At 39.1% G+C, this 17629-nt stretch overlaps 1 protein-coding gene and 1 pseudogene across 3 annotated transcripts in view; one reads left to right on the top strand and one right to left on the bottom strand.

Moving 5' to 3' along the window:
• Positions 1–17629, bottom strand: part of NDFIP1 (Nedd4 family interacting protein 1) — a 52804-nt gene that overhangs the window by 14838 nt on the left and 20337 nt on the right. For all 3 annotated transcript variants that reach the window (XM_077897638.1, XM_077897639.1, XM_077897637.1), the window contains exons 2-3: positions 7688–7775; positions 2050–2180 (exon numbers count right to left, since the gene is read on the bottom strand). In XM_077897638.1, the coding sequence (XP_077753764.1) occupies positions 2050–2180; positions 7688–7775 (219 nt within the window). The remainder of the gene's footprint in view (positions 1–2049; positions 2181–7687; positions 7776–17629) is intronic.
• LOC144313266 (tubulin beta chain pseudogene) lies at positions 15150–16648 on the top strand (annotated as a pseudogene).

The following is a 17629-nucleotide window of genomic DNA, read 5'->3' as shown; positions in this document are numbered from 1 at the left end:
TGCTGACTTAATGTTTCCTAAAACACCATTCTTGTCTTACCATATTTCTGCTAAAAAACTGAAACAGTCTGTGTGACCTCTATGTAAGTCTAAATGCCTCAGCATAGCATTCAGAACACTCCACAACCTATAGTCTGGTCATAAATTCTTTGCTCAAGCAAAATCAATTTCTACATTCACAGACCCTACCCCCTACCAGGCTCAATTCACATCTGCTTTCTGCCCTTTCCCCTCTGGAATGTTCTTATCCATTAAAACTCAGTGTCCATTTCAAATTCCATCTTCCCCATAATCACACAGTAAAAAGTCACAGCTCTTAAAGCTCACTATATCCTTGGACTACTGCTTAGATACCAGTATTTGTGGGCCTTTTCCCCAGCTATATTTAAGTGCTTGTACAGCAGGAATATCGCCTTATTCAAAGTTACATAGCACACTGTATAAAGTTCTCTACACATTTGCTAAATAATGTTTGAAAAATTCCTAATTATGTATACTTGCCAAATAAAAGTATTCTAAGGAGTTCAGTTATTAATCAGAGCTAATATCCCGATGTATTTCCATCGGACAGTTACCATACAGTCTAAAAGGACTACAGAATACACATAGGCCTTTGGAGTCTAGAGTATCTGGGTGTGACCCTCACCTATGCTACTTATTAACTACATTACTTTGGGCAAATTACTTAATCTCTCTGGGCCTCAATTTTTGCATCTGTACATGGGGACAATATAATATCTACCTCACAAGTTACTGTGAGGACTAGAAACAATACATTGGAAACTGAACACAGTATCAAGCATGTTATTTGCTTCCAATACATGGTTATTATATTAAGACTGTTTTGCCCTTAGACCATAAGCTCCTTGAAGATTGCTAATTTCTCCTTACAGCCTACACTGGGCTTACATTATTATTTTTGTCAAGCAGTGGTTTCAGAAGCCCCATCACTCATAGTAGTTGTGGTCTGTAAACAGTTCACTACCCTAAGGCCTGAACTTCTGGGGCCTATGCCACTGCACTGCCCAGGCTAAACTGCTGTTTTTGTTCTCATTGTTCATGTTAGTTTCCTGTCAGGACTAGAGTCTGCAACCCTGACTGCCCCACATTCCAATGGATTCCCAATGGATCTTACCCCATCTTTTCCCAGTATCTGGCCTAAGGCCCCTATCTTCCATCAGCTTCAATTTAGATGAGTATTTATGAAATCACATCTAGCTATTTGCAGATCTGACATTAAAAACAAAGAATCCCTCAAAGTTTTCTCTTGGTTTTCATCATACCCAGCCCCCACTCCCATGAATCAACATCAGGCTAGATGGGATCTGAATTCACTATGTACTCACAGAGGAGCCATCTGGACTGCTGCTGGCTCATCGACATTATGGCAGGGGGCCTTTCTACAAGCTTAATTCTATAAAGTTGAACTTATTCTCTCTCTAGATCTCCCTAGCAGCTATCTACCTCATACCAAAATATGAAATGTGCAGGATCAAGGTCAAGTCAGTGTATTTCCTAAATCAGCCCCTGCTCTAAGACAGGGGCTTTCGTGGCAGAAAAGTTGAGAAAATGGTGTTAATAGTACAGACAGAAAAAATAAGCTGGCCTGACTAGTGATCTTCTGTTGATTTATACCTTTTACTGCATCATTTTCAGGAAGAATTAAGAGTTTATTACCCCAAAAGAAAATGTACCTGTTTTTAAAAATTAGCTGTACCTGGGGCACCTGGGTGGCTCAGCTGGTTAAGTCTCTGCCTTTGGCTCAAGTCATGGTCCAAGGGTCCTAGGATCAAGCCCTGTGGTGGGCTCTGTGCTCAACAGGGAGTCTAGTTTTCCCTCTCCCTCTAACCCTTCCCCCACTCATTCTCTCTCTCTCTTTCTCTCTCTCTCTCTCTCTCTCTCGTTCTCAAATAAATGAAATCTTTAAAAACCCAACTAGCTATACTTTTACTAATCAGTACAATCATAAATAATATATCAAAAGTGGGTAATGAAAAGAACCTAATTCCCATTTAGCAGCCAGCAAGTGACATGGTAAATTGGACTTACTCTTCCAGGAACCAAGGGGATAGTAGCTTCAGCCTTGGTTCTCTCAGCTTCATCGTAGGTGGGCAGTGTTGTTGCCACATTGTAAGATGGAGGCTTTGGAAATCCACACTCATCTTTGTAGTCAAAATATGCTGCAGAATAAAAAGGAAGTCACAATTATATGACCATTAGCTAAACTGAGGAAAAAGATTTTCACTAACTCCTGGCATACAAAAACCAGCCATTCCTTTAAGAGTACATATAGAATAAATGAATCAAATGTTTTGTATGAATGTAAGAGATCAAGAATTATTTTTAAACTTATTCACCTTTCAATTATTACATTTATTCACTTAAATCACTTTGCCCTCTCTTCCAAATGCCTTTGGACACTTTTTTCCAACTGTTACATAGTATGTTCACAATTTTAATAGTGGCATAAAGACAACATGTAAGCCAAAAATACCTCACCGGTATGTCTGTAAATTGTACCATGGTTTCCCTCCCATTTATAAATAGGAAAACCAACTTAATAAAAAAGTTAAAATTCATTTCTCACAGGTTTGCTTTAGCACTTTGACTCTTACATATTAGTTTTACCAGGTACTGTTTTGTATGATGTGCCTAAGGTAACTAATTCAGTTACAGAGGCATTATTTATTTGAATTAAATATTTCATTTCCTCTTTTTAATGTTACATCTTCATTCTCATTAACTCCTATTATAAGAAGTTCGATATTTATTAGAAAAGAGCTATTCAGGGCAGCCCCGGTGGCCTAGCGGTTTAGCGCCTGCCTTCAGTCCAGGGTGTGATCCTGAGGCCCCAGGATCGAGTCCCACATCGGGACTTAATCTGGTCATAAATTTCTATAAAAATCTAGAGTAAGTATTATAATTAATTGTAAATTTTTTAAAGTTTTCTTCCCTAAGATTAGAGAATTGGGACAAAAATGCCTACTCTCAGTACTTCTTATCAAACATTACCTCAAAGGTCCTACTAGTTGATGTAATATGGCAAGAAAAGGAAAAGTAAGACATTAAGTATAAGAAGGGAAGAAAATAATTGTCCTTAATCATGGAGAACATGATTGTAGATGTATCAAACCCAAGAGTATCTACAAACTGTTAGAATATATTATTTAAGCAAGTCTCTGCATACAAAGTCTCTAGATGGGTGTAAACCATCAACTGTATTTCCATATACCAGCAACAAATAGAAAATAAAACTACATATGGAACATTTTTTTACATTATGAGGAATAAGTCTACTAATAAATATTCAAGTTCTCCATACTGAAACCTACAAAATACTACTGAGAGGATTAAAGATCTTAATTAGATTGAGAGATATGTCATGTTTATAAACTGGAAGCATTATTATAAAGATGTTAATTCTCTTCAAACTGACCCCCCAGATTCAGCGCAATTCCAACTACAATTCCAGTTATTGTTTTGTTACACTTTATGGAAATTGACAAGCTAATTGTAACACTTTTATGGAAATACAAAAGGCCAAGAAAAGCCAAAGCAATCTTGAAAAACAAAATGTCTGAATGACCTGCATTACCAGATATCAGATTATAAAACTTTATAATTAAAACAGTAAAAGATGGGCATAAATATAAATAACAGATCAAAGAACAGTATATTGAGTCCAAAAACATCCACATAGACATGGTCACCTGATTTACAACAAAGGTGACAGTGCAGAGCAGTGGAGAAAGAATGGCCTTTTTTATAAATGGCACTGTACCAACTGGCTATCTATATGGAAAAACAAATTAATCTTGACTGCTACCTTACACTACACAGGAAAAAAATACCAGATGGGATAGAAATCTAATTATGAAAAATAAATATCATAGCTTTTAGGAGAAAATATATGAAAATGTGTTATTGAAACTAAAGTTGCCACCTAATCCAATCTAAAGAACTTGGTTTTTGCCAGCCCGGATGGCTGAGTGGTTTAGTGCCGCCTTCGGCACAATGTGATCCTGGAGACCTAGGGTAGAGTCTCACGTTGGGCTCCCTACATGGAGCTTGCTTCTCCCTCTGCCTGTGCCTCTGCCTCTCTCTCTCTCTCTCTTTCTGCCTCTCTCTCTCTCTCTGTCTCTCATGAATAAATACATCTTAAAAAAAAAAACTTTTTTTTCCATGCCAAAATCACTATTTAAGATACATGCATAGACATGTATATATACATATGCGTTACAAATCACTGCATAATTTCCTATCAAGTTTCATTTTTCACCAAATCAAACTAATTTGATGAACTAATTCAAGTTCATTAGAACTTGAAAAGTACAATATGAGTTAGCCCATCACCTTACTAATTCTGAATAAATGAATAAAACTGATATCTACTACTGCCTTAAGTTGAAGAAAACCAACATGTTTATTTCCCTATTTCAAATGATTTTTTAAATGGGATTCATCAATATAGATAGTCATATAATTTTAAGTTTCCATGAAAAGTCTAATGACAATCTTTCAAGTTTATTTAATACATTTAGAACAAAAAAACTCCAATATTTCTTAGACTGTTCAATCTATATACCACAAATTAAAACAGGTAAAGTATGCAAAATAATTTGTGCTCATTTTTTTCCTACCAATATGCATATGCCATTTTGTTTCTAACCACTTTTTCTCGTAAGTGGACTAGAAGGTACATACATAGTCAGCATTTATCTTAAAAAAAAAAAAAAGTAATGCTAATTTAACAACAAAGGAGGGAAAGGCCATTTAAGCCATTTTAGAGGTTTCCTTAAAAAAAAAAAAAAGTAATAATGCAAAATCCCAGTTCATACACAATAAAAAGATTAATGTTCTTGAGTAACTTATGATCTCTAAAAACATCTCTCTGAAACTTCTTCACTTATCTGAAACTCAAAGAGCTCAACAGAGACCCAGGAAGTTAAAAGTCTGGTTTATAGGGTGCCTGGGTGGCTCTTAGTCAGTAGAGCATGAGACTCTTGATCTCAGGGTTGTGAGTCAAGCCCCACATTGGGTGTAAAGCCTACATAAAATAAAAATTAAAAAATAAATTAAAAGTTTGGTTGTCTATTTTATTTTTAAGGCCTCCATGTAGTTATATGAAATGCCATAAAACTCAAAGACTATTTGAGAGAGCATTGTTCAGGCTCTATTTTAGAAATAGTTCACCTCTACCTTATACTCAATCTTAAAACGTCTGTTATTTGCTGTTGAGGCCCATGGCAAGATTAACAAAAATAAAAAAGAAAGAGGTTAAAGAGATTTCATAAGGACAATATAGAAAATACCATCTGACAGCAAAGGGAAATTTGATTCTTTAATCAAAGTTCTACAAATCTCAATGAATAAAGGAATCACTACAGCATGGAATAGAATACCTTCCAGAGAATGTTTCTGATTGTAACCTAAATTGTAAGAGAAAAAAAAAATTTTTTTAAGGATTTTATTTATTCATGAACAGAGAGAGAGAGAGGTGGAGACACAGGCAGAGGGAGAAGCAGGCTCCTCACAGGGAGCCCGATGCAGGACTTGATCCCCAGGCCCCAGGATCACGCCCTGAGTCAAAGGCAGATGCTCAACCACTAGCCACCCAAGCTTCCCATAAGGAAAAATTTAAACAAAGAATACGAATGGTAAGTGAATAAGGGAGAGAAGTGTTTGAGACAAGGATTTCTATCAAAAATGGTTATAAGACTTTTCAATTACAGAAGGTAGAAACTCAGATATTTGGGGAAAAATTACCTCCAAATGATTCTGGGTACTTAAAGGACTTTTATCATTACTGAAACAGGATCCCAAATTTCTTATTAACCAGTTAGAATTTTCACTGGATATATTATTAATGGAAAATCAGTACTTATAGTCTGGGTAGAAATGACTGAATTTGGCATGGCACTGCAACTCTTTCCCAAGTCTTGGTGTTCTCATTCAATTCCATGAGACACCCTAGAATTCTGCAAAAAACCTTAAGTTAGCATTATTAGTTTTAGATGTTTATAAATAAAATTAATACAAGGAGACAGTCATGAATAAATAATAAAATCTTGAAAAAAGAAAAAAGAGGCCCTAGGCAGCTCAGTGGTTAAGCATCTGCTTTTGGCTCAGGTCGTGATCCTGGGGTCCTGGAATCAAGTCCTGCAACAGGCTCCCCTCGGGGAGGCTCCTTCTTCCTCAGTCTATGTCTCTTCTCTCTCTCTGTGTCCCTCATGAATGAATGAATGAATGAATGAATGAACGAACGAATAAATAAATAAATAAATAAATAAATAAATAAATAAATAAATAAATAAAATCTTAAAAAAAAAATTGAAGCCAGAGTGGAGGTAAAGAACTATCTGACCCATGTTCTTTTTTTTTTTTTTTTTTTTTTTTTAAGATTTTATTTATTTATTCATGAGAGGCACAGAGAGAGAGGCAGAGACACAGGCAGAGGGAGAAGCAGGCTCCACGCAGGGAGCCTGACGTGGGACTCAATCCCAGGTCTCCAGGATCACACCCTGGGCTGAAGGCAGCGCTAAACCACTAAGCCATCCAGGGATCCCCTGACCCATGTTCTTCTTCATTATAAAGGCAGCCTCTGGGTCACAGAGACCAACAAATTTAACCCCAAATCAACTCACAATAGCTGCCCCAAGCGCTGTACTGAAAAGGATTCTGAAGCTGTGTTTTGGAGAGATGCTATCTTCAACTTCCCTATCTACCCTGGGAGTAGGATGGGTTCAGTGGTGGCACCATGGGCCAAATATTTACCACTCTGCCACACTTCTTTTTTAGAGAAAATGGAAGATGTTCCACCAAAACTAGTCAACCTTCCACAACTAAAGTAGAACTGCTTATCAGGCAGCTTTAAACTACCAGAAGTCCTCAACTGTTGAGATTTTCTTTCTCTTCCCCATCCTTTCTACATAAATATGTGAAAATTTAAAAATCTTGCAGAAGATGTGAGGGTGAAAGATTATTTGAGGAGGGCTTAAACTATGAGGAACATTATGGAAGAGCTGAGAGACTTCCAGTTTGTTTTTTGTTTTTTTTTAATCAAGAATTTACCAGCACAAAAGAAATCAAACATACTCTGTTCCAGGTTGCAGGCACTAGAATCGCAAAGAACCAAATAATTGAGGAAACTACAGACAGAATAAAAATCAGGGGCAGCCCGGGTGGCTCAGCAGTTTAGTGCTGCCTTCAGCCCAGGGTGTGATCTTGGAGACCCTGGATCGAGTCCCATATCAGGCTCCCTGCCTGGAGTCTGTTTCTCCCTCTGCCTGTGTCTCTGCGCCTCTCTCTCTCTCTCTCTCATGAATGAATGAGTGAATGAATGAATGAATGAATGAATGAATAAATAAATAAATAAATAAATAAATAAATAAAATCTTAAAAAAAAAAGAATAAAAATCAGGTAATCATCTGTTGCTAAATTTCTATTTCCTTCATGTTTTATTGGAATGAAATTGAATTCCATAAAAAAGCCATACCAAAATGGAGTTTTAAGTGTTTTTCAGAACAGTAATTAAGAGTTTTTTTCACTTTTGACAACAAACTACAAATCATGTCAGACTTCTTTGGGAAAGCTGAAGCAAAGGCAAAGATGAACAAACACATACCGGACAAGCCTCTGGCTAAGTGCACTTCAAGAGTTCAAGAGTCATCTTGCACAGTTACATACCTGCACTTTCTGCAGAGATGCTGCTGTAAGGTGGAGGTGCGTCACCTACAGCCTGTTCTGGTTCTCCAGGCTCTTCCTCATTCTGCAACTAAATAAAAATTCCACATTTTAATCCAAGTATAAAAGCCAATTAGAGAAGAACTTGAAAACTGGAACAGCCCTTCTGGAAAGCTAGCTATTTGGCAACATGTTTCAAAAGCCTTAAAATGTGTAAATCCATTACAAAGTATTCTGCTCTGGGGAATTTATCCTAAGGAAATAGTCAAAAAGGTAGATATAAAAGTTATTGCAGCAAAAAAAGAGAAACAACCTAAACTCTACCCATAGGAGACTTATTAAAGAAATTTTAGTTCATCTCACAAAGGATCACTAAAGCATCCATAAAAATGAAAATAAAGAAAATCTGATGGCTTAACAGACATTTTAATCTTACTGTTACATGAAAAAAGCAAAATTTAACAAACAGCATGCATAATAGAATCTAGTTGTGAAAGACATCTTTTTTTTTTTTTTTTTTTTTAAGATTTTATTTATTCACGAGAGACATAGAGAGAGGCAGAGACATAGGCAGAGGAAGAAGTCTCCTCACAGGGAGCCTGATGCAGGACTCAATCCCAGGACTCCAGGATCACACCCCGAGCCGAAGGCAGGCATTCAACCACTGAGCCACGCAGCCATCTTAATGATGAGAGAAATCTATAGTTCACAACGTTTATCCTTAGATGATACAATCATAAGGGAATTTTTCCTTTTTGTTGTTTATGTGTGTATCTCAATTTTTTTGTAATGAACATTTAGCACTTGTATAACTTTTTGAGTTAAAAAGAATAATCTGGGCAGCACCGTTTTCAGCCCAGGACGTGATCCTGGAGACCTCGGATGGAGTCCCACATCAGGTTCCCTGCATGGAGCCTGCTTCTCCCTCTGCCTGTGTCTCTGCCTCTCTGTGTGTCTCTCATGAATAAATAAATAAAATAAATCTTAAATAAATAAATCTTTAAAAAAAATAATAATCTAGGGGTGCCTGGGTAGCTCAGTCAACCAAGAGTCTGCCTTTGGCTCAGGTCATGATGTCCTGGTCTGGGGATGGAGCTCTTCATTGGGCTTCCTGCTCAGCAGGGAATCTGCTTCTCTCTCCCTCTGCCCCTCCCCACTGACCGTTTTCTCTCTCTCTCTCTCTCTCTCTCTCAAATAAATAAATAAAATCTTAAAAAAAGAAAAATAATAATCCGTTAATAATCACAGAAAACCAAGGTTTACCACTATATTGTTTGCACAGAGAAATTAAATCAATATTTGAGACATTTATAAAAAATAAAATTTTATGTAATTCTACATATCTAACCTCTTAATAAATCTCCCTCTTCCCTATCTCAGCCACTTTCTTGATCAAATCTACAGCCCTAGTTACCTTAAATAACTCACACTGAAAAGTGTGTCCTTCTGCCACTGCCAACTCATCTTCATAGAACAAAGACATTTAATTTTTCTAGTGTAATAATAAACTACAGCTCATTTAAAAAAATTAAGAACTGGAGTCAATCTATAAAGTAGGAGAGTATTTACCAATGTAAATGATTTAGGGGTCTGAGTCTTGCCATATGTCATCATAATATATGGAGTCACCTCAGCTACTTGTAAAATACACATCTCTCTAAACCAACTGCTATAGAGAATTTATCTTGAATTGAGACAGGAAAACAGAGAGCCTGATCTCCAGTAACATGAAGCAGAGCTTCCTAATTCCTTAAATTTTAATTAACCATCTCAGTCTCTAATCCCTATGCTATTCAAAATCAGAAGCCAACAACACTTTTCTGATTAATACTGCAATGTATTCAATTTCAAAGGAATTCTTGTGCCAAATTATTACCAACATCTACCATCTGGGTACATTTTTTTGAACCCTAGTACTCTAATGTTAAACTTAAGGCACTACCCAAAGAATTGTAACCGAAGATCAATTTTTCTTTTAAAGATGGCTAATAAGGAAAATAGTACAGTAAAGCCACATGTTCCTGAGACACCATATCAGTTAATTATTGAAACAGAGTTCCTGGGGCCATGATTCACTTGTAATTCTTTTAACATCATAAGAAGCTCTAGACAGAGTATTCTCAGCCTACTCCCACCTAACCACTTTTTTTTTTTTTAAGATTTTGTTTATTTATTCATAAGAGACACACAGAGAGAGAGGCAGACACACAAGCAGAGGGAGAAGCAGGCTCCACGCAGGGAGCCCGATGTGGGACTCGATCCTGGGTCTCCAAGGATCATGTCCTGGGCCGAAGGCGGTGCCTAACCACTGAGCCACCCAGGCTGCCCCCACCTAACCACTTTTGTGCCCTGAGAATGTCACAGAAGAGTCAACAGCAAAAATAGAGGCAAATATGGACTTTACAGGAATGTTGCCTCGATATACTGTAGCCAATAATGCTCTTTATCTAAACTAAGCTTGGAATTTTTTACCCGTTTTAGATTTCTTGAGCTTGGTCAAATAATCATGTTACCTCTGCATAATTTAGGGTTTAGAAAGGAAGCTTGACAATTCTGAGAAATACAGAAGTCCAAAGAATAAAGAGGTCTTATGTGTCAGTATCTATGAGATAGGTTGCTTGTCTCCTAGCAACCCCGAGATGTGAAATTTGATCATCCCACATCAAGGTAAGAGACAACAGGGGAAAGAAATTCCAACTGTCTTAGAAATCCCCATTTTCTCTTTGGTGAGAGAAAAACACAAACATTTCCAGGTGAAGTTTTTTTTCTCCATTAAACTTCACCACTTTAGAATCATGTACTAATACTCCTTCCAACTGAAAACAAAACTAGAAATGACAAAAAAAAAAAAAAAAAAAAACCCTCCACTATGACCCTGTAGGCTCCACATGCTGAGATGATCCCGACTTCACTGCACAGACTTTCCAACACTGGCCTATTTTCTATACGCTGGTGATAAGTTTGGGCTCTACCAAGAAATGTGTTTAAAATAAAATACTACCAGGTAGGGTGGAAAAAAGAGGCAACCATGTGCAGCAAGTACCTAGTGACCACCATCTGTGTGAAAAATAACTTGTGAAACAACAGAATCCCTAAGTATCTTTTTTACATTTTGTGGACTTCTATGGCCATTAATTTGGCTCTGCCAGCCAAACAAACTAGACACTCACTAACATGGGGGGGCGGGGAGGGGGCTGGGGGGAATCCGTACTAGAACTGCAGTGGGACATATGTAGTCGGTTACTTGGTTCCAAAATGTATTTTTAATGCTCCCTTTTCTGTCCCTGGGAATCTTTCCTGTGCAGCTCTTCCTGCCACATCCCTGAGGCTCAGGGATCTTCAGGCTCTCTCCTGAGACTCTCTCAGAGAATTAGGGTCATTGCCACTTTGGGGCTGGTGTTGGAAAGATGCCCAGTCTCTTCTATCAACAAGGTCAGTGGGAGCCTGAGTCCAACCTGTTCCAGAACTCTTGCTGCAGGCGACACTGTGAGGGGCAGGGCTACAAAGTGGTGGGGCCTCCACCGCTGCTCTCCCTGCTGTGCTATTAGATGTGGTGGGTGGGGGAATCCTTTGATTGTATCTCCGACAGATAACAAATACTCTGTTGGGGACTTATTTTTTTTGTCATATCACTTTCTTTTTTTTTTTTTTTTTTGTCATATCACTTTTCTTAATAATTCTATCAATTTCACTTATCTCTAAGTAAGATTTAAATGGCGTTTTCTCTCCCAAACAGAATTACACAATTACCTATGCATGCCATATAAAGTACTGAGTTTAGTACAAAACTACCTAAAATTACCCAGGTCTCAGTCCCTGAAAAGAATAATCCAATCATCTGAAAATCCAGAAGGCCTTTCTCTTTATCACACCCTCACTGTGCCCACGCCCTCCACTGTTCTGATGACCCATGTTCCACTCTACACTCCAAGTAGACCCTGTCATGGCTCCCTAAAAGAACTCTAAAATGCTCCCATGTTCCCACTTTGCATATCACAATCTGCTGTGGTATCTCTTGGCCTTGATCACTTTCTATTTTTATTATTTACCTACAAACAGATGTTAATAATACTTTATCCTCTGGATTCAGCTGGTCAAATACAGTACATCTAAAATAAAGAATGAGGGATCCCTGGGTGGCTCAGCGGTTTAGCACCCCTTCAGCCTAGGGGGTGTGATCCTGGAGTTCCTGGATCCAGTCCCACATCAGGCTCCCTGCATGAAGCCTGCTTCTCCCTCTGCCTGTGTCTGTGTTTCTCTCCCTCTCTCTGTCTCTCTCTCTCCCTCTCATGAATAAATAAATAAAATCTTTACAAAAAATAAAATAAATAAAATAAAATAAAATAAAATAAAATAAAGGTTGTGACTCCTTACTACATTCCTCCATGTCCTATCTCTACTGTTGCTACTAGAAATAAATATATGAAGGGCATCTGCCTTTAGCTCAGGTCATGATCCCACGGTCCTGGGATCAAGCCTGTGTGGAGCTCCCTGCTCAACGCGGAGTCTGATTCTCCCTCTCCCTCTTCCCTGTCCCCTGCTTGTACTCTCTCTCGTTATTTCTCTCTCTCAAATAAATAAAATCTTTAAAAAAGAAGAAATACATGACATTTTACCTAAACAATAGTTTAACAAATCTCCCATACAGAAGTAGCTCATTTCTAATAAAAGCAAACTATAATATAACGAGTTTAAAGACACTTATACCCTGCAGGTTTAAATTCTTAAATTTGAGTTCCCACCCCAGCAAGAAGGCCTCATCATGGCCCCCACTCAGTAGTTCTAAATATGGTCTTCCATTTAGAAATGAGCTGTTTTTAAGCCACAGCAGAGCCAAGAACAGGATTAGGCTAAGTATGGGCCAACATTTAACAACTGTTAGGTGGCAGTATCTAAAGGCACTTAAAAGTCATTCTTGGATTCTATTTACTAAGAATAGGAGAACAAAAAACCCTACTAAACAACAAAGAGAAAAACAAAAAGCCCATAAAGCCTTATACATGACAAGAGGTACCAAAATATACCTCATAATTCTCACAAACACAACAAGCATGTGGAATATAATGCTGAACTAACCAATAAATCCATAGTTATAAGTATTCTTGGTTGGGTCCTTTTTAAATAGCAAGAGATCTTGCAAGTTTTAAATCCATTCTTTAGTTATTAATAATAAGTCTCAAAAAATCCTGGATCTCTAGCTTTTTTTTTATTTTTAAGATTTTATTTATTTATTCATGAAATAGCAGGAGGCAGAGACACAGGCAGAGGGAGAAGCAGGCTCCATGCAGGGAGCCCGACATGGGACTCGATCCTGAGGCTCCAGGATCCGGCCCTGGGCTGAAGGCGGCTCTAAACCGCTGAGCCACCTGGGCTGCCCCTAAACTCTAGCTTTAAATGTTATTCACCACTTATAATTTTAGAGTTAAATCCTAAATCTTTTACCTTACAATGCAATTTCTAAACCTCTCATTACCAACCCACTACTTCTGCATACTCTTTAAATCCTACCAAATGAGACAGTATAATTACCAGAAAGTAAACAAGCACATTTCCTTAGGTATACAACTGAGTGTTCATTTTACTCTACTCAGAAATAGCTGAAGTTTGTGACAACTGTGTATTTTCTATTGTATATAACCTGTAGATTTTTAATTGTATATTGACTATATATTGTGTTATTCAACATGTCACCAAACTCTTTATATTCAAAAACGATTCTCTATTAGATTGCTATTAGAGGATGACATTTAAAAAAAAGGTAAATAATTCTGAGAGAAACTCACCAATAAAAAAAAATCTAATTAAAAAACGTGCAAACAATTACAAAAGACATTCTCCAAAGAAGATATACAAATGGGTAGTATACACCAGATGGTAAACATCAGTAGTCATTACAGAAATGCAAAATCAAACCAGGAGATATCACCGCAAACTTACTAATATGGCCATAAAAAAACAAAAAAGGAAATTAACAAGTGTTTTTGAGTATACAGAGAAATTAGAATCCTCATGCATTGCCAGCAGGAATGTAAAACTGTGCAACTGTGGAAAAATTTGGCAGTTCCTCAAAAACAAGTTAAACAGAGAGTTATAAAAACATTCAGCAATTCCACTCCTAAGTATATACTCAAGAGAACCAAAACCACAGTTTCACAGAAAAACGTGTATGTGAATGTTCATGGCAGCATTACTTATAATATTGAAAATTCTCATCAACTGATGAATGGATAAACAAAATATGGTATATCCATACAAAAGGATGGCTAGGAATAATCCATCCTGTCAAAAAAAAAAAAAAAAAAAGGAATACTGATACATGCTACAGTGCAGATGAAGCTTGAAAACAATATGCTAAGTGAAAGAAAACAGTCACAAAAGACCACATATTTTATGATTCTGTTTATACAAAATAACCAGAAATAGCAAATCCAAGAGACACAGAAAGATGAGCAGTTGCCAGGTGCTAGGGAAGGGAAGACAAAGTGACTGCTAAGGGATCCGGTTTCTTTTTGGGATGATAAAATGTTCTCCAGTTAGATGGAGGTAATGTTTCCAAAGCTTGTGAAGATACTAAAAATTACTAAGTTGTATACTTTAAAAGGGTGAATTTTATGGTATGTGAATTGTATCTCAAAAACATATTTTCTCATTTTGAAAGCAAAAATCTTTATAATGTAAATTTTCCTTAAAAAAAAAACAAAAAAACAAAACTGAAGAGGAGCACCTGGATGACTCAGCTGGTTAAGAGTGGGGCTCTTGGGCAGCCTGGGTGGCTCAGCGGTCTAGCGCCGTCTTTGGCCAAGGGTTTGATCCTGGGGACCCCGGATCGAGTCCCACGTTGGGCTCCTTGCAGGGGGCCTGCTTCTCCCTGTGCCCGTATCTCTGCCTTCTCTCTCTGTATCTCTCATGAATAGATAAATAAAATCTTTTAAAAAAAAAAAAAAAAGAAAAAAAAGAGTGGGACTCTTGATCTCAGGGTCGTTAGTCCAAGCCCTGTGTTGGGCTCCATGCTGGGTGTGGAGTCTACTTGGAAAAACAAAACAGGGGCACCTGGGTAGCTCAGTGGCTGAGCATCTGCCTTTGGCTCAGGTTGTGATTCCAGGATCCTGGGATCGAGTTCCACATCTGGCTCCCCATAGGGAGCCTGCTTCTCTCTCTGCCTACATCTCTGCCTTTCTTTTTTTTTTTTTTTAATATTTTATTTATTTATTCATGAGAGAGAGAGAGAGAGAGAGGCAGAGGGAGAAGCAGGCTCCATGCAGGGAGTCCGACGTGGGACTCGATCCCGGGACTCCAGGATCACGCCCTGCGCCGAAGGCAGATGCTCAACCGCTGAGCCACCCAGGCGTCCCATCTCTGCCTTTCTCTATCATGAATAAATAAATACAATCTTAAAAAATACACAAACTGAAAAGCACTCTGTGCACCCGCTCCTCAGCTCTTGCCTTGGCCTTTCCTTCCGCACATGCTACCACCACCACCACTACCACCATCACCGACCGCTGCTGTGAGAGAGATTGTGCACTTGCGGGGCCAGCCAGTGCAGCCACCAGATTGTCACCAAGTTCTCAGGCCATCAGACTAGCAGGGCATTGCCCCTACAGGCACTTACCACAGCAACAGTGACCTGCAGCTGGAGCAGATCAATGTGTACTACAACCAGGCCACTGGTGGCAAGTACATTCCCTATGCGGTGCCATAGGCCTGGAGCTGGGCACCATGGACTATATGCATTCAGGACACTTTGGGCAAATCTTTAGTCCAGAAAACTTTGTCTTATGTCAGAGTGGTGCTGGGAACAACTGGGCCAAGGAGCACTACACAGAAGGTTCAGGGCTGGTTGACTTGGTGCTGGATATTTTGAGGAAGGAAGCTGAAAGCTGTGACTGCCTGCAAGGCTTCCAGCTGACTCACTCCCTGGGTGGGTGGCCTGGGTCTGGATGGGTACCCTCTTCATCAGCAAGATCCAGGGAGTAGTGAGGCAGGATCATGAACACATTCAGTGTGGTGCCTTCGCCTAAGGTGTCAGACACCATGGTGGAACCCTACAATGTCACCCTCTCCACTAGCTGGTAAAAATCACAGATGAAACCTACTGAATTGATAACGAGGCCCTCTATGACATCTGCTTCAAAACCTTAAAAACCCCACCTATGGGGACCTCACCCACCTGGTGTCAGCCATCACGAGTGAAGTCACCACCTGCTGTGCTTTCCTGGCCAGCTCAATGCTGACCTGTGCAAGCTGGCCATCAACATGGTCTCCACCTGTACTTCTTCATGCCCAGCTTGGCCCCACTGACCAGTGAGGGCTGCCATGGTACTGGGCCCGGACAGTGCCAGACCTCACGCAGACGTTCAATGCCAAGAACACGATGGCTGCCTGGGACTCCTGCCACAGCCACTGACTGTGGCCCCACTGTTCAGGGGCCTCACGTCCATAAAGGAGGTGAACAAACAGATACTTAACATCCAAAACAAGAAGAGCAGCTACTCTGTGGAGTGGATCTCCCACAACATAAAAATGGCTGACATCCCATCCCCGGAGCTAAAAATGTCTGCCACCTTCATAGGCAACAGCACGGCCATTCAGGAGCCGTTCGAGCATATGTGAGAGCAGTTCTGTGCACATTCTGCGCAAGGCCTTCCTGACTGGTAGGCAGTCAGCGAGGGCATGGACAAGACGGACGTCACCAAGGCTGAGAGCAACATGAACCACCTGCTGTCCCAGGACCCAGGCCGCCACAGGCAAGGAGGAGGGCGAGTCTGAGGAGGCAGAGAAGAGATGGCCTTGCTGACATGTAGTAAAGCACGGACCTTGTGTGAACTCTACGGACTCACAACCTGTTCTCTGATAGCCGTGTCTCTATGGCACTTGATCTTTTTCTTGTTGTGACATCACACACTGTACATAATGCCACCTTTAACGCATTTTCATAGTGGGGGGGAACCCCCGAAAAATTAATTGCTCCAAATCATCATTCTCTTGCTAAATCAACGTCTATGCCCCTTCATGAGAGACAAGGGTCCTGATTCCATCAGTATCCTCACGGCTTAACATGAAATACGTTAATTGCCAATGAACAAAAATAAAAAAAACACAATGAATTGCAAACTAATTGTGGTAAAAAAAAATTCCTTAACATTCTCCCCTCCTGACAAGAAAAATATTAGGATCAAGAAATCCAAAGAGGGAAGCCCGGGTGGCTCAGCAGTTTAGCTCCTGCCTTCAGCCCGGGGCATGACCCTGGAGACCTGGGATCAAGTCCCACATCAGGCTCCCTGCGTGAAGCCTGCTTCTCCCTCTGCCTGTGTCTCTGCTTCTCTCTCGCTCTGTGTCTCTCATGAATAAATAAATTAAAAAAAAAAAAGAAATCAAAAGAGTTTGCTAACAACCTACTTTAAGAGCTGAGGATGAGCAGCATTAATTTATTTTTTTCTACTTCAAGAGCTTCCCTAAAGAGAATTTAAAAAAGTAAACCACCAGAATTAGACTATCACCAACAACATGGTTAATGTCAGAAGAAAAAAATAAATGCAAATCCTCTTAATACCAAAATAAAAACACAATTAAAAGTCAAAATTCATCAAAGCAAGAGAAATCAGAATAATGCCTTAAAAATTCAATGCAGTAACGGATTTAAATTAAATTCTAATACCACAGTAAATCCCCTCTGACAGGCCATCAGTTTATAAAGCTTTTCAAAGATTTTTGTGGTTATCACTGTTACATACATAAATACAACTGATGAATAAAATTTGGTTTGGAAGGAGAGAAAATACTCTCAGTGTTTACCTTAGTCCTCAGAAATGAGAGCAATGCTATAAACTATTACCAACTTGATGTATTCTCATATTTCTTCACTTGAGATCCAAGTAATAATACGATCCAAAGAGAAAAAAGGAAGGCAAGACAGTAGCCACTTATCTCCAACTTCAACTTTCC

The sequence above is a fragment of the Canis aureus genome, chromosome 5 (genome assembly GCF_053574225.1).
Source record: "Canis aureus isolate CA01 chromosome 5, VMU_Caureus_v.1.0, whole genome shotgun sequence".
Lineage (NCBI taxonomy): Eukaryota > Metazoa > Chordata > Mammalia > Carnivora > Canidae > Canis > Canis aureus.
The sequence above is the reverse complement of the archived record's forward strand: the minus strand, read 5'-3'. Positions and strand labels throughout refer to the sequence as shown.